The sequence below is a fragment of the Aspergillus udagawae genome (assembly GCF_001078395.1).
Source record: "Aspergillus udagawae IFM 46973 DNA, scaffold_1, whole genome shotgun sequence".
In the NCBI taxonomy this organism is placed as follows: Eukaryota; Fungi; Ascomycota; class Eurotiomycetes; order Eurotiales; family Aspergillaceae; genus Aspergillus; species Aspergillus udagawae.
The window spans coordinates 1,591,517-1,613,193 of NW_025091264.1; the positions used below are offsets into that span (position 1 = coordinate 1,591,517).

The 21,677-nt window shown below is 49.1% G+C and overlaps 5 protein-coding genes across 5 annotated transcripts; 2 read left to right on the top strand and 3 right to left on the bottom strand.

The window, feature by feature from the left end:
• Positions 1–234: 234 nt before the first annotated feature.
• Aud_000528 (40S ribosomal protein uS17) lies at positions 235–1,165 on the bottom strand (the record flags this gene model as incomplete). The annotated part of the gene is made up of 3 exons (XM_043286037.1): positions 235–303; positions 438–676; positions 991–1,165. The coding sequence occupies 3 exons, from the start codon at positions 1,163–1,165 to the stop codon at positions 235–237; spliced, it is 483 nt and encodes a 160-aa protein (XP_043141972.1).
• Positions 1,166–1,583: 418 nt separating this feature from the next.
• On the top strand, positions 1,584–6,453 carry Aud_000529 (kinetochore-microtubule binding complex subunit SPC105; the record flags this gene model as incomplete). Its single annotated transcript, XM_043286038.1, has 5 exons — positions 1,584–1,826; positions 1,893–2,241; positions 2,299–4,904; positions 4,956–5,577; positions 5,639–6,453. The coding sequence occupies 5 exons, from the start codon at positions 1,584–1,586 to the stop codon at positions 6,451–6,453; spliced, it is 4,635 nt and encodes a 1,544-aa protein (XP_043141973.1).
• Positions 6,454–6,787: 334 nt separating this feature from the next.
• On the bottom strand, positions 6,788–9,818 carry Aud_000530 (transcription factor domain-containing protein; the record flags this gene model as incomplete). The annotated part of the gene is made up of 6 exons (XM_043286039.1): positions 6,788–7,676; positions 7,739–8,290; positions 8,356–9,028; positions 9,089–9,417; positions 9,495–9,628; positions 9,693–9,818. The coding sequence occupies 6 exons, from the start codon at positions 9,816–9,818 to the stop codon at positions 6,788–6,790; spliced, it is 2,703 nt and encodes a 900-aa protein (XP_043141974.1).
• Positions 9,819–11,332: 1,514 nt separating this feature from the next.
• On the bottom strand, positions 11,333–11,951 carry Aud_000531 (DUF3716 domain-containing protein; the record flags this gene model as incomplete). The annotated part of the gene is made up of 2 exons (XM_043286040.1): positions 11,333–11,471; positions 11,518–11,951. The coding sequence occupies 2 exons, from the start codon at positions 11,949–11,951 to the stop codon at positions 11,333–11,335; spliced, it is 573 nt and encodes a 190-aa protein (XP_043141975.1).
• Positions 11,952–13,101: 1,150 nt separating this feature from the next.
• Aud_000532 (uncharacterized protein) lies at positions 13,102–13,410 on the top strand (the record flags this gene model as incomplete). Its single annotated transcript, XM_043286041.1, has 1 exon — positions 13,102–13,410. The coding sequence occupies one exon, from the start codon at positions 13,102–13,104 to the stop codon at positions 13,408–13,410; it is 309 nt and encodes a 102-aa protein (XP_043141976.1).
• Positions 13,411–21,677: the final 8,267 nt, after the last annotated feature.

Genomic DNA, 21,677 nt, shown 5'->3' on the forward strand with positions numbered 1-21,677 from the left:
ATTCCCAAAGCTGCCGTGCGTGATAATCCCTTATTCCGTGGTCTGCTGTAGAAATTGTATGTAACACAGGAGGATCAAATTTTTTTGTATTGGATATTTCCTGCAGGAGGGTACCTGGGACATAGAATCGTTAAAACAATCCCAACCCGCCAGATCATTTCGCTTATATCCAGTCACGCCACTGCCCTAGGTTTTATTTTCCATGTGAACACCCCCTTCATCCATTATCGACGTTTAGAACTTGGCGAACGACTTGACGGCCTTGCCGGTACGGGGCAGGACACGCAGGACGTTGAAGCGGACCTATCAGAGTAAAAGTTAACATAAATGTTTCTGATCGCGGGATGACCAGCCGCTCGATGATAGTTTCCATTTCAGCGTCAACCGCTTGCCGGAGAATATCGCGCGGAGTCGTTGCTTGGAGTAATTTCACATACAGTCTTGCTCAGAGGACGGCACTGGCCGACGGTGACCCAGTCACCCTCCTCAACACGGAAAGCGGGAGAGACGTGAGCGGCAAGGTTCTTGTGTCTCTTCTCGTAACGGTTGTACTTGGGGACGTAGTGAAGGTATTCACGGCGGATGATGATGGTACGGTGCATCTTGGTGGAGACGACACGGCCGGTCAGGATACGACCACGGATGGAGACCATACCGGTGAAGGGGCACTTCTTGTCTGTTCCAAATTAGCAATCTGATTATATTCCGCGACGCCTAGCCAACAGAATTTGATCCCCGAGTTTTGGAGATGAGGAACTCGAAACTCCGCGATAAAGACCATGGCACTGGATTTCGTTACGAAAGCAGTCGCGCAATCGTCCCCTTTTCTGATGCCTCCTCTTTCCAAAATTTCTGCGCCATGACTCTTGTGATTGCATTTTGATATTTCGCGCGGTTTCCTCATCCCCAAAACCCAGGTAATCGTAGCCTCTGCGTCCCGAGTCTGAAATCCGATGGCGCCGGCAAAATCTCAAAGTAGGTCGCTCATACCGATGTAGCTGCCCTCAATGGCAGTCTTGGGAGTACGGAATCCCAGACCGACATCCTTGTACCATCTCCGGGTCTGGCCGACCTTCTTGCTCTTCGCCTTGGTCTTGGAGTTGAGGAAGATGTGAGGCTGCTTCTGGAACGCACGTTCCGACTGGACGGTCAACTCGGTAGCCATTTTTGCGAGAATTCAGGTCGACGAGGAAGCGAAGTCGAGCTGGATATAAAATTCGTCGCGAAGGGGGGTGTCGGGTCGGGGCGGTGGTCGACGTCGATGTTGAGGAAGATTTATTCGATGATGGCTCGATATTCCGTGGTGTGAGTGTGCGATGAGGGAACTAGACCAGATGTGGAATGGTGCGGTTCGGCTAGGGCTTTTTGGTTTGTTTACATCAGGGGTGATCACATGAGCGGCGGCCGGGAGACGCGCTTGTTGATGTATGTTGTAGTTTGTTGATCGGGTTGGATTGGTTATGCTACTTTCTGTTTGAGAACAATCCCGATCCATATAAACTGGGGTAGAAATCTATCTTTGATCAGTGTTCTTGGAGACCGCCTAGATATCTTCTTGTCTATGTTCTTCTTCACCTGCCCTCATGGCGTCCAGAGGTGACTCCGCGGGGTCGGGTCGTCCGCGATCTCGCCGTTCCATTGCCCATGTACCTCGTTTGAGATTGACGTCTGGGATAGATAAAGAGAATGCCACAACAGATATAGGTGCGGTCCAAAGTCAAGATGGCTTTGCGAAACGTGCGGGAAAAGATAAAAAGTCCCGCAGTAAGAGCTTAGGACCTGGTGGTTTGGATGCGCTTCAGGATTCAAATGGCAATCGGCGCAAGGTACCTTCCTGGCCGCTCAAAATTGTTTCTTTTGTAAGATATAATATTGACTGAAATATAATTTAGTCTACCATGGCTTTCCCGCTCAAATCTATTCTCAAACCGACGATTCCTGTCTCTCCAGTTCGAAACATTCCGTCTTTCGAAGAAACGCGCAAACAAACTCCGGCGCGCGGCGCACAACAGGACGGTGTCCAGGCCGATAGTAATGATCAAAGGAAAGAAGATTTATTGGTAGATATTGATACTCCCGCGCAGCCGCCGGTGTCTGGCCCGGAAGATCCAGCCAATCCCTTCGATACCTTCAATGCGTCGTCTGCGATCGCCGCCGCGAGGGAACAGGAGGAGAAGGAGAGGAGAGAGCGTGAGCGCCAGATTATATTGGAAAAGAGAGAAGCGCGCCGGAAATCGATGGGTTAGTCAATGTCTTTCCTAGGAACCCTACGGTTGGCTAACACTTGTCCGCGCAAAGCAAACCGCCGCGTTTCTTTCGCTCCGGAGGCGACACTACACACGTGGAACGTTGTCGAAATTCCTGATGATTCCACATCCTCATCTGCTTCTAACTCTACACGGCGTGCTTCATCCCTTGCTGAGAACCAAGCGCCAACACAAGCATCCAATCAGAGAGAACCCCCGTCTACACCTGACACTGTAGCGGAATCAGACATTGCGTTTTCTCCAGTGGAGTATCCGGACCTGCAAGAGCTCAAGAACCGTTCAACCTCAGCGTATGATGAACCTTCAACTTCCCAAGATCTGTCGTCTAGTCCATTCAGCGGAGGCTCCGCAGATGACTTGGAGGATACTGGCATTCAAGACGTTGCAAGGGAAGATGACGATGACGACGACGACGATGACAGTTCCTCAGGTTCTGGATTTGATGGAGAGAGTACCGCGATGAGTATGGACGACCTGTCTGTTCATTCAGCTGCGAGTGTCCGTTCAGATCGGTCGGGCTCCAGTACCAGTTCCAGCGCCCGCCTGAACGAGGCCTTACGCCAAGCAGCTAAAGAAGCTGGAACGAGAGGCATCGACTACGATGAGGATGGAGAGATGTCAATGGAGATCGCTGACCAAGAAATCACTGGCGCTTTCCAGCCTTGGATCAAAAAGGGCCAAAGGCAAAGTTTTGAATGGGAGGATATCAGCGCTTTGCATGACCAAGAGAATACCAATCCATCGCACGCCTCAATTCAATCATCGACTGTTCCCGATGGTTCCTCCCATATCGCGGACGAAGACCTCAGCATGGAGGTAACGAATGCAATTGGGCGTATCATCCAGCCAAGTCGTCGCCAGAGCACCGTCCGGCGCAAGTCAACGAGTGAAGAGACTGACTATGATGAGCAAACAATGGAATTCACAAATGTGATTGGCGGCATTAAACAATCTACATCTCCCACCAGATCCGCAGGCGGCGAAAGTAATGCTAGCGACGAGGAGATGACAATGGAATTCACCTCCGTTGTAGGAGGTGTTCTCAACAAACCATTTCAGGCTCAACATGCTGAGGAAGCAAATACCACTGGCTGGAACAGTGAGGATGATGGTGGCAGCATGGAAGACGATGCAGACATGGAGATGACAGGGGCAGTTGGTGGCATTCTTTCGGCAACAGGGACTCGAGATGGGCAGGACGCCGACCAAACGGCTGGAATGGAGCTCACAACTGCCATGGGAAGAATCTTGCCAACGGCCATTGAGGCAGTCGACGAAAACCAGGAAAGGGGAGACACGAATTCAGAGTCGGAGAATGAACAACCGGGAAGTTCTCCCTTCCAGGAGAATGTTCGGCAGTCCCCCTCAAAATCTCCAGTTTCTTTCCACTTGGCTGCTGTCGCCTCCGAAAGTGGAAGCCCCAGCTTAGCCAGTGTAAGACCTCGATCAACCAGGCAAAGCCTGAGCCGTCGAATGTCGAACACGCCATCGGCACACTCACCACACCAATCACCAGTCAAGAATACACTGACTTCACCAAAGGACTCGACACCCCAAGCCGGCCAATCCATGACGCCCAGCAAGACTCCTTTGAGCACGACGAATAACCGAAGCGCATCGCCGAAGAAGCTTTTTCAGCCCGAGACCCGCCGTTCTGCTAGCAAGGATAAATCTCCTGGCCGCAAGAGTCTCTTTGGATCTACTGCGGTGACCGGTGAAGCCGTTCCCCTTTTTGTATTGCGTCCTCACGAGAAACGGCGTTCATCCGGTCTGGGAATTGACAAAGAAGGCCTAGGCTCGCCTCGGGTGGCTGCTATGCTCGATGAAAGACGGTCAATCGGAGAGGAGGCTCCGCGCTTCGTTCCTCAGGAGCAGCCCAAATCGGGAGTGCGCTTCGAGGATCCTCTGAAACTTCAAGAAGAAGTCGACATGGAGCGTGAAGAAGAGGAGAAGCGGGAGGATGGTCATATCCCCCCGCTGCAGTTGGATCCTACGGCGAATTTGAAGGATATGATTTCGAGCCTCACACCAAAGAAGAACAAGCTCCGCGGCCGCAAGAGCTTACACGTGGGTGCTGCTCGGGGTTTATTGGGCAAGCGACCCGTAGAGCTAGATCAGGATGATGAAGAGGACGCCGACAATACGCCTAAGCGCTTGAAGGGTCGCAACGCCAGCCCAGTGAAGAGCATTAAACTTCCAGCACCGCCGACTAAGGATGAGACGGTGGGACATCTGAAGCGCTCACCTGCTCGTAAATCTGCCATTGCACCACCCACTGAAGGTAGCACGACTCCAAGCCAGGAGCTGAAGACCAGCTCCTTGTCGCTTACTCCGGCGAAGGACGTACCGGAGTCTTTCAACTCCAGTACAGAGTCAACATCAGCTGAAGAGGGAAACGTCGCTTCACAAGATAGCGAGCCCGAGTTTGAGCCTATTCAGCTACAGGATTTCTTGAACATGACTAACATCCATTTTATGGAGCTGACTACGACAAAACGAAGGCATACTACAGCCCCTGGGAGTGCGAGTAAGAGAACAGCTAGGCTCTCTGCCGAGTCCAAGGCCGCCACGGCCAGTTTTGAAGATTGTGTCGCTGCCGGTTTCTGTACTGTGCCCATGCTTGAGTTGTATCAGCATGTAAGCTGCCTTCTTCCCCCTCGACCTAGATGTATACTGACGCCCACTTAGTCCTGCCGCGAGTTGAAATCCTACATCTCTGAAGGCCGACAGGTGATTCGATCCATTGAAGCCGAGACATACGCTGAGAACCCGCCACTCTTCCGAGAATATGCCACTGCTCCGCCAGACATCCGGCTGTTGATGGACAACCAGTTCCGGAATGTGAAGACCCATGCTAGATTAATGAGCAAAGCCACATGGTACGAATGGCGTATGAAGCTACTTGAAGGTCTGAAAGAAGGCCTCTACCGGCATGTGGATGAGATGAAGACGGATGGCAATCTCTTAACAAAATATGAGACCCTGCTCGATGGCGTAGTACCTTCTCTCGTCGACAAACAATTTGCACTGCAAGAGGAGGCCGCGAACTTGCAGCAACTTGCGGATGAGATGGAGAGTTGTGACCAGGATGAACTGCGAAATGCGCGGGAGAAGCTCTCCAGCCTAGAGGATGAGATCGAGTTGAAGAAAAAGCAGCTGCAGGAGCTTCAAGACCAGGTGAAAGAGAAGACCAGCAGCCTTGAGTCTGGAGCGGAACTCAAAGCCGAGTTCTTGGCGCAGATCCAGGAAGCTGAAAGGGTAAAAGAGGAGTGTCATGGCTGGAGCGCCAAGGAAATCAGTGAATTGAAGGGTAAGATTCCTCGCTCCCTTGAAGATTATATATGCTGGACCATTACTCACAACCTTGATAGAATCCGTTCGGAAGATTGAGCATCAGACAGGCTGGTCTATCGTATCAGCCACCTCCTCTGGCTCACCCGCAGGCCCTTTGTTGACCATGTCTTATCGGGAGCAACTTCAACTCGTCTTCCACCCGGCCACCTTCGCTATTGAAAACGCAGCTCAACGGCCGTCCAGCATTGACGAGAAGACAACCCAGCATCTTGAGTTGAAATATCACCCGATAGACGGCGGCAAGTCCACTATTCAAGCGCCGCAGCTATCTCCTATCGCTTTGTTGGTCCTCAAGTCTCTTCAAAAGCACCTCAGAACCCTACAGCCCAATACAGCTACGATAAATCCAAAGCATCTCTTGCGCTTCATCTCAAATGCTTGGAACTCCGTGCTCAACCTAGAGGAAGAAGCCCGCATGCTTGAATTCTGCGGCGTAACTAAACTCAGGCTATCCGAGGACGAAGACAAGCTGTCGCTTAGAGCCAGGTGCACTCTTCTCGGAGCCGATACAGCCGAGAACAGAAAAACACCCGCGTCCAAATCCACAAAGAAGCACGCGAGCAATGGGAAAAGGCGAATCGACGTTGACTTTGCGGTGAGAACCCGCATCGTCCAGGGCAACGAGTCCAGGGACGTCGGCTCGTTGGGTTTCGAGACCGATGTGATCGCCAGCAAGGTGTATGGTTTCGGATCTGGTAATGACCTCGGCATGTCTGAGACGGAGATGCGAACTATCCTCTGCAAGGAAATGGGGGAGAAGACTGCCGGAGTACAACTTGGGAATGGTGTTTGGAGTAAAGCCGTTCGGATGCTTACCGGAACTGTTTTCTAAAGAACTTATGAATGGACAAGGAGTGGGTATGGGTCTTTACGGCGTTAAATTGGCTGGTTGCGTAATTGAAGGGCCAACGTGATTGTACATAGACGTTCCGAGTTCTTTCGTTTCAGGGTTGGCGTTTGTTGATTGAATGGCCTTCCTGAAGATATCTCATTTGTACATGGAAAGCTTTCTATGATGTTCAAATCAGCAAATTTCGAGAGTAGAAAGAAGTATGTATTGCTGATCGCGTCATTCATAAAGATTATATTCAGGATAGTATGTCGTCACATGTCGTGTTGCTTGTATACAGCTTTAATGCATTGAGAACGCGCAACCCAACCCCATATTAGGGGAATGGGTTTGCAAACCCTCCCCCAGGCCAGTCGGTCCGTCCCGGGCCCTGATCGTTACCAAATTGAGTTGGGGTTTCAGAAGAGAATCCCATATTAAAGGAAGCCGAATGCACATTATCCGACGGGGCTGTGGTAGTTGTTGCTGTGAAGGACGGCGCCGTTCCTTGAAAGAAGCCTTGTATGTAGGGATCGTCACTGAACTGATTCGAATCGGGGAGTCCCCAGTCCGCTACCGGAATGGTCTGCCAGAAATCGCTTTGAGGGATGTGGTTGGCTACCGGGATTGGGAGGAAAGCGTCAAAGGGATAGGTGCTATTATTGAATCCTTCGGGGGAGACGGATGATTCAGCTGACGCTGCGGCGTTCTGGCAGGTATTTTGGAGTGGAGGATTAGGGCTTAAGGATTGGAGGTCATCGGACGCTGGAGGGCTGCTGTCGGGCACCACGTAGCCGGAAGAGTTGATGCGGGGAAGACCGGGGAGATGCGGAATATCGATGATCGAGGGCGAGTGGACGGGAGAAGATGAAGGAGATGATTTTGGCGCTTCTGCTGGTTGGTGTCGCCGGCTTTGTGGCTCGTCTGAAGCGAGATAGTGGGCTTCTGATCTGGTCATTGATGCACGAGAATTTGCTTTTTGGCTGAGTTTGGTTGCCTTTTGATCCCGTTCTACGACAGATCTGGCTATTCGTTCAAAGTTTGCGCTCATTTGAGTCATGAACCGGGCGTAGTTGGAGGGCCCGTCACCGGGGATCAGCGTGGCGAAGAATGTCGAGGCCATATTGAGCGATTGAATGTCCTCCCGGGCGTTAGGGTACCGCGAGTCTCGTAGAATATTTATAAAAATTGTCATAACGGCCAGAAACACGTAATATAGAAGAGACCTGTGCGACTAGTGAGCATCAAAATGGAGATAAACAGGTGCCGGATGCGATCGTTGTCTTACCATATCCATGCTATATCACCCCATGGGAGATTATTAACAAGCCTCAATGTATCCCTAGCAGCCTCTGAACAAAGAGCAATGGAGGAGGACGACTCTCGAAGGATCAAATTGGCATCTTCAGATGCCGGACCTCCATTTGCGAGACGTTGTCGGTAGATAAAGTGAATGACTAGCGGCATCCGATGGATCAAGATCAAAGAGTTGAAGTAGACGAACTGCATGCCAGCGGACGCAAATCCTCGCAGAAAATCTTCGCCTGCCGCTCCCTGTTTCAATTGATCATCAAACGTGTTCGCCGCCCTCCATTCTTCGAGTTCAGCGTGAAGTTCCTTCACGATCTTGATGACTTCAGCTGCAGTCTTATTCTGCAAGGCTTTTTCAGAATAAAGCTTCGTGTATATACGACCCTTGATGATGGTAAGTCGACAGAGTTGCTGGAAAAATGGCTTGTTATCGCTTAGCAAAAGATCATTTTCGGCATCAACAGCAGGGATCTCGACGTCAAAATCGTCGGGATGTTGAGTTGGCGCATTCCCAGTTCGCATACACGTACTGCATTACCATCGTATCAGCTGCGAACAGTCGTGACAAAAAGGAAGCTGATAATTTCTATTTACCTTTGGTCTAGAATAAAGGCGATCCAGAAAACCCGTTTCCTCTGCTCCTGCTCCGCTGGGGCAAGGTGAGGCCGCGGAGTGTCACGATGGAGACCCAGTCGGTGGCACGCTCTGATGGCTGCTGTTATTAAAGGCATTGCTGACTGAGTGCCTGAATTACCGCGAAGAAAAAGTGCCATGCCAAGGAGGGCTTGTACACTTAAAATATCAGTCCGGCGCAGCGTAAGTTCAGCGAAAACCGACATGGCATTCTTATAATAGAGCCATGCTCTTTCTTTGTCTTTTTCCGATTTGAGACTGTTTGTGTATCTGTATTCATAGGCCAAGGCGAGAATGACATTGATGCTGGACCACCGAGCAGCGTCATCGCAAGTCTGCTGTGTATATTGCCATTCCACCATTTCCATAAAAGAAGCTTCATGGTAGAGCGGGAACAAGCGATTGATTGTTCGAAAATAATCGCGCAACAAGGAAAATACCTCCGCTCGGGGCGGAAGAGGTTTGAAGACCTTCGAGGCAAAGACATCGTGGAACACGTCGGGCCGCCAATAGTCCCATGGACTATCGTGCTTTGTGTCTGAGACTAGCAAGCGAAGGAAGTTCACTTCACCGGTCTTGTGCTTGATCCACTCAATCCCTTCTCTGGATAGAATGGACAATGAGGAAGAACGACCTGAAACGGGTCAGAATCTTAGAGAGTGCAGAAGGCTCAGATACTTGATCAACAACATACCATAGTATAAGGAGTCGGCCTTGTTGTCCCATCGAATTAGGGAAACATGCTGGCTATCTGCAGTACCCGAAAGCTTGCTAGATGGCTCAAGTTCCGACTGCTGATTGGTCGATTTCGACATCCGAATATTGTGCTCACCCAAGTTATGCGGCAGCATACTTGAGAGATCATCGTCACTTTCGGCTTCAAATCCGTCGTCTTCGAGAGAGACATCATCATCGCTGCTGGTTTCCGGAGGTGTAAGATTCTCTTCGTCCAGGAGACCAGCGGCTTTGAGCAGCGACTCCATCCTATCCAAGCGCTCTTTCAGAGCCTTTACATACAGGCGTCTAGATCTGTCAGCCGTGTACCACTTGTCGTAAAGTGGGAGACTGCGAGTCATTGCTCTGGTCTGGTGCACGCTTACCTTTTTCTACGCTCCTGCTTCTCCTTCCCCGAAGTGAGGTCGCATGGAATGCGACGACGCTTACATTGCTTACAAGACGTGTTGGAGGCATCAGGCTCACACTTTGTCTTGCTCTTGTAGCAAGCTTCGCAGACCTGGTGAGAAAACTCTGATCAATGCCGTTTCTTTACCGGAGCGGGAAATCCAGATGATTCTTACCACGGAGTTACGTATTCGATTCACATTGTGATGGTCTTCAGATCTTGGTGCTTGATGGATACGTGCATGACCGACCAGCGGCCCCATAGAAAGACCGCTCCCAGCTGCCACTGATAAGTTCTGCATGGTTTTGTTAAACCAGGCAGCGTGTTTCTGCTGTCATGAGCAGGATATATGGACCCGGACCTGCCGGAAGCCTGATTAGGAAGCCGCGAGATCACAATAGGGGAAGTTCTGAAAGTGAAAGGCTCTCTTGGACACGGGAAAGTCCAGCTGTTAGGCGAAGTTTAATCTTATACAAAAGAAAATGCACCGAACCAACTGGTCAGCTGTTTAGTTTGAAGCGGTTGGGATGTGATAACCTGGTGCTCCGCAGCTCTTTGACGGAGCCCACCAGGGAGCAGCTCCGGGGTCTCTTTGAATAGTCTACTATCCAAAATGTAGCAATGTTTATCCGAAAGACAAACATCAGACAGTATTAATGTCTCGAGGTAGAGATCTGGAGGTCAAAAATCTGAACACAAGGTTGGTAATATTCCGTCCTTGGCCGTCGGAGCATCGGGATCTCGGGCTCCCGATCATGTGTGGGACTGCCAAGATCCACCAACGCTAGCATGGGAATCCACCAGCAGCCTTCTACAGTCTATCTATGTGAGAACTTCCATAGGTATGACCTTCTATGTCACTAGTCCTGGTGGACGTATGTCGAGACTAGCAAGTGTGACCGCCGTGTTGAGCTTTCAGATCGTCAAGAAGCTTGTCTCTGGTGGTCTCATGTCCAAAAGAAACACACTTTGCCACAGAACTTGGACAGATGGGTAGCAATGACGGAATATGAGCGCCTGGGCTCAGCCCATGGACGCCGTCGTACTCTCAATTCTTCTAGTGAAAAGCCTTCTTGCAAGCTCACGAGGAGCGCTGGGCCGTTTGGGAATTAAGGGTCTGAGTTTCATCATAAGACCCGAGCTCTTTTCAGTCCAAGAAGGCACGGTTGATCGAGCGATTCCCTGACCACATTTTGAGGTACGTTTGCAAAAATCACGTAGGACGGGTTCCTCGAATGGAACCATGGGCTTGTATTCGCGTGTTGGGGGGTTGGGGTGTACCTTTTCTTGAACATGCTGGATGGTTTTGAAAGCCCTGTGACTCCGACCAACCACTGGTAATAAGAGTGTGAAGAGATCTGCTGTTACTACCACTTCTTGTGCGCAGTAAAGCGAGGATGAAGTGCTGGCTGCTCCCATGGGCTATCAACGTACGGTTTGGTGACAGGAGCGGATGCATCGGCGACCCAAGCTGCCATTTTCGATGAGCTCTTTCTTCTTCCCTATGGTGAGTATAAGCAGGGTCCTGCCATCACCCCTGAGTTCTAAAACCACCATTCACATCTTCATGCAGTTTGTGTAATGGTCTCGATACCGCGGGCTCGACAACCAACAGCCATCAGGCTGAGCAGGAATCCTGGTGTATACTCATGGCAGCCTGTCGGGGACACCTTCCAACAAGGCGACATGGGCAGACGGCAGGTTAAAGTTTTGGGTCGTCATATTAATTGTGGCTGTGATAGGCGGCTCCGGTGCCTCGGTGGTTGATCCTTGTCTTGGCGATTGAACATGGTGGTGAAATTGGCGATCCTTTGTTCAAGAGCGCGGGAGCGAGTGATTTGCGAGGAGAATCGCGCGCAACGTCGACATCAAATCCTCCTCGGCAACAGGCATGTCTGAGAGATTTGGGCCGTAGCCATCAAGAAACGAGAGCCCACCGTCGCGAATAGTGGAACTGTCCCAGTCAGCGGAGAGCAACCCATGAGAGGGATGAGACTTACCCATCAAGGTGCTGGTCCCAATGACCGGAAGTGGAAGGCGGGCGAAGCGAGCAGCGAGCACCCTTATTTGACCAAATGCACTTTGAGCACGCGCCGAGATGCAGGACTTTGCTTGTGTATGCGGGAGCGACTACGCATCTTTGGCAAGGACTCGGCTTTTCCGCGGATGACGCGCAGGGTTCGGGGTCGATCAGTCCACGCGTTTGGACATGGAGGGCAAATGAGTGGCCTTGGGCATTGAGCTGCTGCAGGCTATTCCAAAGTACCGCTTCAAGTGGGACGCAGTTTGCTTTTCGTTGCCAAGTCTCGTTTCCAGCATCACTCTGGTTCTTTTCGTCGGTGCAGCACCTGAAAGATTTGGCCCAAACAACGACCGAGAGAGATGCAAGATTGAGTGTATCCTCGATGCGAAGAAGTCCATTCTTTGCAACCATAGGTGTGATTAAGGCCCGTCCTACCAGCCGTGGTGGCGCGCATTGCCTATCTCTCCATCAACGAGAGTCAGACATCCTGCTATAATTGCCTCATTCGGTTTGCCAGCGACCGAGGCCCGTCGGCTGGGTTGGTTAGTTTCTCCTTGTCAATAATTCACTGGAGTTCATCGTCGATGTCATCCGTCTTCACAGTGGGGACTGGGGAGCTTTGTCAGACACTCAACAGGCGCCAGCCTGGTGTCGTAGGCTTTGCGGATGCCGTCTGACCCGCAGATCGGAACTCCTCCAGTCCCATAGTCGCATCAGAGCTGGGCTCTTCTCAGCATCGGACACCCGCATTCTGACAACCTGCACAGCCTTGATTGGGAGATAAGAAGGCCGTATAACGACGGTGGGATATGGCTATTTGTCTGGGAGGATGAATTGGAGAAAGGGGATTCTCCAGGAGCGTATAATGACTCAAAAGCTCATCAATGCGGCGTAGCAGCCCAGTGGTTGAGCAGATAAAGATAGCTGACCAGGATCAGTGGATGTTGAAAGAGAGTCTGTATGGAAACCCCAGCTACACACGCTAGATGCTAGTGCTTTTGCGAGTGAATTTCAACGCACTTGCAGTGAATTCATTCATAAGGCCAGTATGGAGTTGCCATTGAATATTATGATGTTTCTAATCTAGTAAACCCTTGAGTTCTGTGAAATCTGTGCACAATTATGCGACCAGGAGGAACTTAGGGCTGGTGTGTGTCGAAGTCAGAAAGACGTCAGTATAATCTACAACTCTACAGTCGATCCAGATTTTGGGTAGAAGCAGAGACATTCTAAGCAGTCTGCCTGCTAGTCTATCGAAGATGGATGTGCCAGTATCTATTCGCAATCTCTTCTCTTTCTCGTCTCTATAGAGCCTACGTCCAGTCAGGATTATACAGCGCTACACAGATATGGTCCAAGTGCTCAACCGTCTTCACCGTTAAACTGGAGTAAACGGTCCCTGGTTCAATCTCTACAATACCTAGAATCATCTTCAAAAAACAAAGTGTGCCATCGTTCGACTAGGGCCGCCTGCGTGAAAGACGGCGCAAAGACCTCTCGCAGCGGTATCATGACCAGGAGTTGCGGTCAGCAGAGAGACCGAAGGGGAAACGTCAACTGCATGGCGCGGCGAAATGATCATGAATTCATGACAGATTCGAACATGACAACAGACCTACAGGAGTATGGCCCTGTGGATCAAAGGATGGTTGAAGGTACCGATGGAACCTCCATGTCGAAGGCTGTTGTTCTAGACCGATCGAAAGCACGAATGAGTCTGATGAGTCAGTTCAGGAGTATCGAGATGTATAATGGAGGCGTCAATGTCCAGCACAGTAATCGGATAGAAACATTGACTGACAGCAAATCATGGAAACGACAGATGCCTTCCGAAGCGACCAATTACCAGCATCATCCAAGTAACTTGTAATATTGGACGCCTATCTCGGGCGCGAAGACTCAGACACGATAGCAAAAGAAAGGGTCATATCGCCAGACATAGTACCCGAAGGAAATTTCAGATGTTCAGATGACCAGGCGCTTGGATTTATTATGCTTGTTCATGTACCCCTGTACCATGGAGGAAAAAGCAATATCCCAGCCGGTGCTGAATATAGTAACAATAGACAGCTCTGTACGAGTGTACGACCAATCGCCAGACGCAAATCTTCCGTTCTAGACTCGAATCGGTCGACACCGTATTATCTCCTTGTCAGTTGTACTTGTTGGGTCGAAAAGGAGGCACGATGATAGCATCATGGGCAACAGACCGCTTTGCTGACCCGGGGTAAATGCATGTCGTGGTGTCACGATGCATCACATCCGCCTAGGCACCGGCCCCATGGTTTCTTGATCTCAGTCTGATCTCTTGGTTTTCTCTCATCATCGCTCATCTCTGCCTGGGCGATAACCGAAAATGGAGTACTCCGTAGGCGCAGTGACATCCCGCAATCGTGTGGTGGTGGTGGTTTCGACCATACCATATCACATGGGCATGGGCTTATTGACGTGGCTTGAATCCGTTCGCGGTAGGCTGAGTACCATGATCCTGACCCGCGGGAATGCAGTTAAGCAATGTACCATATGCTCTCTGCTTGTGACGATGATGGAATTTGAATATGATTATGATTATGATTATGACCACAGTCTGATTCAAGGGACTGAGCCTCGGAACGATACGTTGTCCGTGTGGCGTTGACAGTGTAGTGCATCCATCAAATGTTGTTATGGTTGGCATCCCAAAACCCGAGGAATCTATACCGCTACTTTGTGTACAGTGCTGCAGTGGTGCCGCTGATTGCGCCCATCACACGACTGCGGTGAGGGGATCCGATGCCGGATGATGCTCTTGTGGCGGCTAACTGGAGACGATCGAAGTTGATACAGAGATTTGCGCCCTGGAGAGGCTTGAAGAATGTTTGTTTGTCTGGTTCTGTGCTTATCTCGGTTGGATTGTCAATCACACTGAGACCTGTTCTGCCAGACCAGAAGTACGTGCATTGATGCGTTTGTTTTCTTTACTTTCCCCCACGAAGTACTCCGAAAGTAGACAGATCTCCACTATTGAAAGGAAGATCTGGCACCGGAAATGTCAAATGTGGCATCCGAAAGAAAGCCGTCTGATCAATCATGTAAATGGATTACATTGACGATATTTGAATGTATACGTATTCAGCCACTACTCCGTAGCAGATATTCCTGAGTACATTGATAGGTGGAAAAACAAGCTCACCGGATCATCATCATCAATAACAGAAGGAATCCAGTACAAATGATTGGTCTCTGAAGTATCGTACTTTGGAATTTTCGAGTTACATAGCGGCAGTATCTGACTCAATCTTTAACCTATCATTTACTCACCGAAATTCACCTTGAGTACGGAGTAACATGTCCATATGAGAGAGTCCAGTCGACATATCCAGTGCTCACAAATAGCCATAGAGCATAAACAATAACAAATCCTGAAACACAACCCTCACCACGTGAAGGGACCAATTTGTCCAGGAACACGAATCACATTCATCCCGCTAAACGATATCGAAGTCAGATGGCCTGGTAGCTTCTCGATGATTTGTTCACTAGTCTGCCACTATCGTGGTATGGAAAAGAAATCCCACGGCTGATATTCTCCTGGTGCCTGATTAGGCTATTGAGCGTTTACTTTTTTCTTCATAGCCATTTTCAAGGATTCTTTGCTACATGCTTCATCCACAGACAGAGTGGCTTGCGAAGGCGTTTGGCGTTTAGCGCATGATAGACAACACGACAACTTCTGACCGGGTCTTGAATCAAATGACCCGTTTCCAGGGGCAGAGATTGATTGAGACACAGCGTTCTCTACGCCGTAGGGCTATGACTGCCGCGAGGCCAAATATGTAGCACAGAGCATGAAACTATCCACATACATAGTGATGGAGGTATCGAGGGCGGTGGGTATGATTGTCAGTAAGGATCGGGCAGGAACAAGTACAGTACGTTTCAATACCGAAGGGAAAAGAGACAAAAGTACGTTTCTTTACTTCAGAGACTGTCGAGCAGAGCGGTATGTAGAGGCGTCGAACGATCGACACGGTCGAGGATTCTTTTTGATCCACAGGAGAAACGGTCAACATACCTGTGTTCCCAGGTACCTGGACAGCCAGGTGAGATAACCCTGGCCTACAGTGCTAGAGGGTGCCTTGGGTAGGTTTGAGATGATTGATGCTGGGTGAGATGGGCATGTCTTCCAGTACTCAATTGCATTCAATGCATGCAGACGTCGTAAGCTTCTGCTCTGAGGCTTGGTTAATTCATTCAAGGGATCGGATCAAGGTGCGGAGCGCTGCGATCTCCATCTCTGCGCCAAGGAGCAAAGGAAGCTTAAGTCGTGCTCGATCAAGCTAGGGGTTTCAGTCCAGTCATTATTGATCCTGATCTGTACACTCTGCTTAGACTTGCTCATGGGATATCGCCCGTTGATGGTGACTGGGGAACGACGGGCATTCAAGGGATAGACCATGGGCAAATCCACGTGAGCTCGCCTCAGACACAAACAGGGGCATCGGCCCTAATAGAATTTCATCTGCTTGATTCAATAGCTGACTCTGCCTTGGGACACTGTAGATAGACTGTCAATGTACAGCCATCAGATACGTACGACTGAGAGAGAATGAAGGTTTCGGAATTCCTTCCAATCTCCGGGAAGAAAGATCCGGAGTCCTTTCCTGAGTGATTGAGTGGGAACTGGCGAAGTGACCCTTGCGTAGAATATAACTCCTTGGAGACGGTTGAAGCTGCAAGATCCGCATAGACCTTTTCTGGGGTCCGCTAGTCGAATTCTCGAACATAACGGATGGATTCGTAACAGCACCGGATCTGCTTCCGTGTCGTGATCATGGAGTAAAGGACACTTCATTCATGGTTACTTGCTGGGTTGATCATGACTTTGGACTCCGGGGATTGCGGCCTGGGAAATATGTGGAATGTGACTGCTCGGAAACATACCTAGTAGAAGCAAAGGAAGGTCGAAAACCGATGGAACGGGTCAGCTTCCATTTCAACTAAATTTCGGTTATACGTTCATTGATTGCTGATGACTAGAATGCAGGGTACGTGAATCATTTATTGAACACCTGGACTGCGAGCAGGGTATTTGCTTTGAAGCTTCCTAGCGATCAAAGCATGCAGACAAAGACACGATATCCCTTGATAAATCGATAGCCAATTCCAGGCCATTGGTTTTTTGTCTTTTGACGATCCCCAGATAATATTGATATCTGTGCGCAACCCAAGCTTTGCCCTTTGCATAATCAAGAAATGAGAAAACAGGGATTTGAGACGTCTTCCCAAAGAATCTCGAAATCTGATGATGTCCTTTGCATAGGGCTGGATATATCCGCTCTTGGAATCAGCCACGGAATGTGTAGTCTCTAGAGTGGACTAGGCGCACCACATTCAGTTTTCAAGGCCAGGAGGCGCTATAATTATCAGGACTGAGATAACATTATTGTCCCTGCCGTGTCTTATGAGAGCGAAGTAGATACGGAACGCAATCCCATAATTGTCTCGAAGACACCGGTTGGCTCAGTCCTTTGTTCGGAACGTTTGGACAGCAGGCATGGCCAAGTTCAAGCCACTTACACACACCTACATAGTTAGCCCTTTCAGACCGCTATTGCAGATCACCTCCCGCGAACTCATTCTTTGACCGGTGCCGCAGCATTCGGCAGCAAATCGAGTTTACGACGTGGAAGTGCTCGCGAGGGCTTCCTGGCGCCTCATCGCTCGAACGGCTTCTGTAAGGAGGTCTTGTGAAAGTCGATAGTCAGTATCTCTGCATGTGTTCAGTATCTCTGCATGTGTCGCAGGGCCCTCAGGCATATGTGAGCTGGTTGGGATCATTGTACAGCGCAATTGAGTCCTCATGGGGCTAAAGGACGATTGTCTAGGAGGCATAATGGAGCAATCACGGCATCCTATGCTGTGCTACTAGTAATACCCTAACAGACTCAATGCCTAGGATCCCTAGGGCCTGTGGCACTTTTTGAGAGTACATCTATGAGTAGGTACTCTCAGCTCATGAACAATAGCCAGTACTCAGTGCTTCGAACTTATACAGCTAAGGGGCCGTCAACTGTCTCAATTTTGCCGTGCCAAATGATTCTCCAAAGCCCTTTCTTAACAAACTAATACACCATAGGTAGGAGACCATCCTGTAACTTTGGTGACAATACCGCATGCCTCTCGACCCCTTTTGCAGGTTCCTTAGGACCGATTCAGATTGACCATGAATCCAGACGATGGAAAACACGGAGCCCCTGCAAAACTTTTAGCTCTGCCTTCCCCCCATGGGCAACGGAAAAATACAAAGTCAAAAAAAGGGAAAGGAAAAAGTAAGGTAAATGCCGCGGGTCGACCTCCCATCATGTGACAAGGAGATGTTCTTGTGACCTCTATGTTTCGCCACTGAGATTGACACAGGTTGGACTTTTGCCCCCACGTCTAAAAGAACTCCGCAACCTCACTGCAGTACTTCGTAATCGATGTTGAAAGACAGTATTCAGCTTCGTTGATCTAACCTGTTATGGTTGGGTTGAGGTTCTTCTTCTGCCGAGGTGAATCATTCTGTGGCGCCTCAAGTGCCTCACTTTCAATTCAAGGTGCTTCACGCCAAGACTCGAGGTTGGCTGGTACAGGGTCGGAGGCTTCCGTTGCTGTGCAGAGTCGATGTGAATAGCTCAAAATTATGAGTCCTCCTCATTATTCCGATTGATAGCTACGTCTTCCTCCGGTTTCATCATCCTTCATACCGTGATACTTATTTCCATCGTCTTGATAGCGGAAGCTAGGGTCTGGTGCCGAATCACGGAGGACCTAGCCTGGCTGCCGAAGAGTCAAGACGTTGGTGTTACTGGAATTCCACATGAAGCACGGAGCAAAAGTAGGGCATTCTACTTGTCTTACTCGGTAGTAAATTCCCATAGCCGTATCTCGCTTATTGGAGTTGCTCATCGTAAAGATTCATGGTTGTTTTTCAATGAGTAATTCCAACGATTATTGAGATCTTCGAGATCATGAGGTAAGAGATACTTTATGGATTGCTTATTACTCTGTACCGTCAGTTCATTCGGGGCCAAATCTGACCCTTTTCGCTTGATGGGAACAATGCGGAGGATCCATATGGGGCAACCATCCGATAAAACTCCAGTTCCCAAACTTAATACTCGATTATTTACGTTTAAGATTTGGATCCAAACGATAATCTAGTAGTTTCAAAGTTTCACAACATACTCTACCTGCTGATATCATAGTCACCTTCCTAGTTCCTGTCTATCTTCTTCCCGAGTGGTTCTGAAGGCTTGCAGCGCGCCTGACATGATGAGAGACAGCTACGTGGCTCCGCTCCATCGCCGCAGTGGAACAATCTGTATGCGCGAAATATGGGCAGCTGGACAGAACTCGGTCATTGTGGAGACGATAGGGGCCTTGAATGCAAGTCATCTTCATACATGTGGATGTTGTTCTCAACAGAGTCTTCAGACTAGTTTTGGCGCCGGGATGTCATGCTTAGACTTTAGTATTGTCCTGCGTAAATCGCCTGTCATGTTTCTATGAATGTTGGACATTATGGCCCGCTTCTACGCTTGCGGATCAGTCATCGGGACTCGTCTCATGGACAAGTTCCAAATCATTACTCTGCCTTTTTAGAGGGACTCTTGGAACTGGCGACTCGATCAGCTAATAGCAACTAGGTTCTACTGTTGGGAATGCAAACTGCTACGGCAATTAGTCGACAACAGTGTGAAACTTAGCTCTGTTTCGGGCCGAGCCTACCACTCTCTGTTCAGAGATGGACTTTTTCCTCTCCTTCATTTCGCGCCTGCTCAGGAGACGAGATTATTGAAGCCAGTAGGCGGCTAGCATGGCGTTGCAAAACATCATGTGGCTGACGCTATCTCCATTCAAGAGGAGAGATCGGAGAGAGGCGAAAATGTACTAAGTCGTACAACTCATCCATCAGGTGCTTGGGACCTAGGCTGAATTGTAGGACATCACATGATCGTCAAAACGTGCGCCTGTACTCCCTACTACTACTGCTACTTACTACTTCGACGATGGTAACTCTAGGCGGTTAACATGATCCCTGTAATCGGACTATTTTTCTGGCGAAAAGTGCCGCTGGTTTTTGTGCTTGGCCGATTTGAGCCACGGAACGGACTACCTAGACATGCTAGCCAATATCAATCAAGAGCGGCCAGGAGCTCCTTTGGATGGCATACTGCCCTCTCAATGGTCGCTCCTAATGGAGCTTCGATAGCATGATCTACTTCCAGATCTAGTTGTCAGTGGCCGCCGGCGAACATGGTACCTTATGACTCTTTCTGACTCTAAATGGGGTTGCTATGGAACTTACTCGAACCTTTTGACCTCAATATGACAGATGCCTGGGTGTGGGGATCAAATCCCATTGTCTTCAGGTGTGAGCCATTTGGGGATATGGCGTACACTATGTGATAAGTAGCGCCAACATCTGTGGAGAAATCATTGGTACAGGAGACCAATACTGCAATTAATGCTCTGAGAAGCACTTCAAAATATCAATGGTTTGAAGAAGACAGAGGAACCTTCTATGAGCATCGGCTATATGCCTCCTAGCACATAGGGTATGGAGAGGTTATTGGCCCTAGCCACGTTAAAAGTCTAAATATTTGATTGTTTTCAAACATAAGACGCCTCAAATAATCTATAAGAACCGGTAAGGAGGATCAGCCAGATCGGAACACTTCCAGACTTCCCCGGTATGCAGCTACGCTTGGGAACAGAATGTAGATAAAACTTACATACCACCGGCTAATAGCAGTAAGGAGGACGATCAAACACCAATCCATTTCAGCCGGGATCATTAACCTGAGCCATCAACAGGTCATATGGACGGAAAATATCCACCAAATATCCGGGGAAAAAATATGGAGAAAAGAAGGGAGTGAGTGGCCTAGAGCCTAGAACCGAACTTGCCAAGGATTAATGAACAGCCCGAATGAAACAAACAAAGCACCTTTCTGGAAAATGTGATCTTGACGTAGAAAACGAAAGGCGCAAGTTCTGTGGCAAAAAATAGTTTACTTGAACATCATTCACAAGGAACAGTCAGCAGGACTGATAAACGGCCCCTGAGGAAGGGATGTGGCGTGTCAACTATCAGCCATGGTGATCAACGAGCTCCTCTGACAATAGCAAAAGCCTCGCTTTGAGATGCAGAAAAAGCTGATAGATACAGCACTGGGCTAGAATGAGGCTTGTTTTCCGTTTAGAATTTGTGGAGAGATAGATATATTGCAAAAATTGGCAGTTTACCTAACGGTTGGTTTGGGTTGGACCAGCGCCTATCGATATGGACCCATTCCTGAGTCAAGTGACTGCTCCTGGAAGGATATCCTGCCCTTACTCAGCAGCAGAGCAGGTCACAGGACAAGAAGATCTTTTTTTCGACTGTCCATGAGGAAGCTGAGATACCTTACCCTGCCACCGTCTTATTTTCCTGGTACCTTGATACTTGGGGCATCACCCTTGGGTATTTTTAGCACTTCCTCTGTATCATGATTCATAGTAACTATCAGACTATTACTAATTATCATGATAACTATGTCTTGATCATTGAGGTCAGATTAATACTCATAGAAACAGAAAAAGAAAATAAGGACCTTGAAGGATCTGGTCATGTGTCAATGTGACTCCATCTGAATGCAGGGAAGCTATGTTCACTGGGGTCAATCCCATTAACTAATCTGTAGGAATAATGTACCTAAGGTACGACCTTGTGTATTGTGGCTTTACCTACTCCGTACTTAGCTCCATCACAAGAAGAAAAAGCTCCATGACCTAGTACGTAAGAACTCTTGTGCCATAAAGTTCTGTACTTTTTCTTCTTGGGGGGTGGAACTCCGGAAACAGACCGGTAAAATTACTTCTGGTAATGACATGGTATGAAATACCAGGTGACCCACGGCAATACTCCGGAAGTGAAACACAGCAATAGGGCGAAAATGAAATAACTAAATCAATTATTAAAATAATAATTAGCCCAAAAAATTATTAAAGGAAAAAAGTAACTTAGGCTAGTATTCTTTCCATTATTATTGTACTGTACTTACCGCCCCATCCCATCACCCGTCACCATAGTTCAACCTGTCCCTCGGTACCTTCGCGAACCTTTCTATG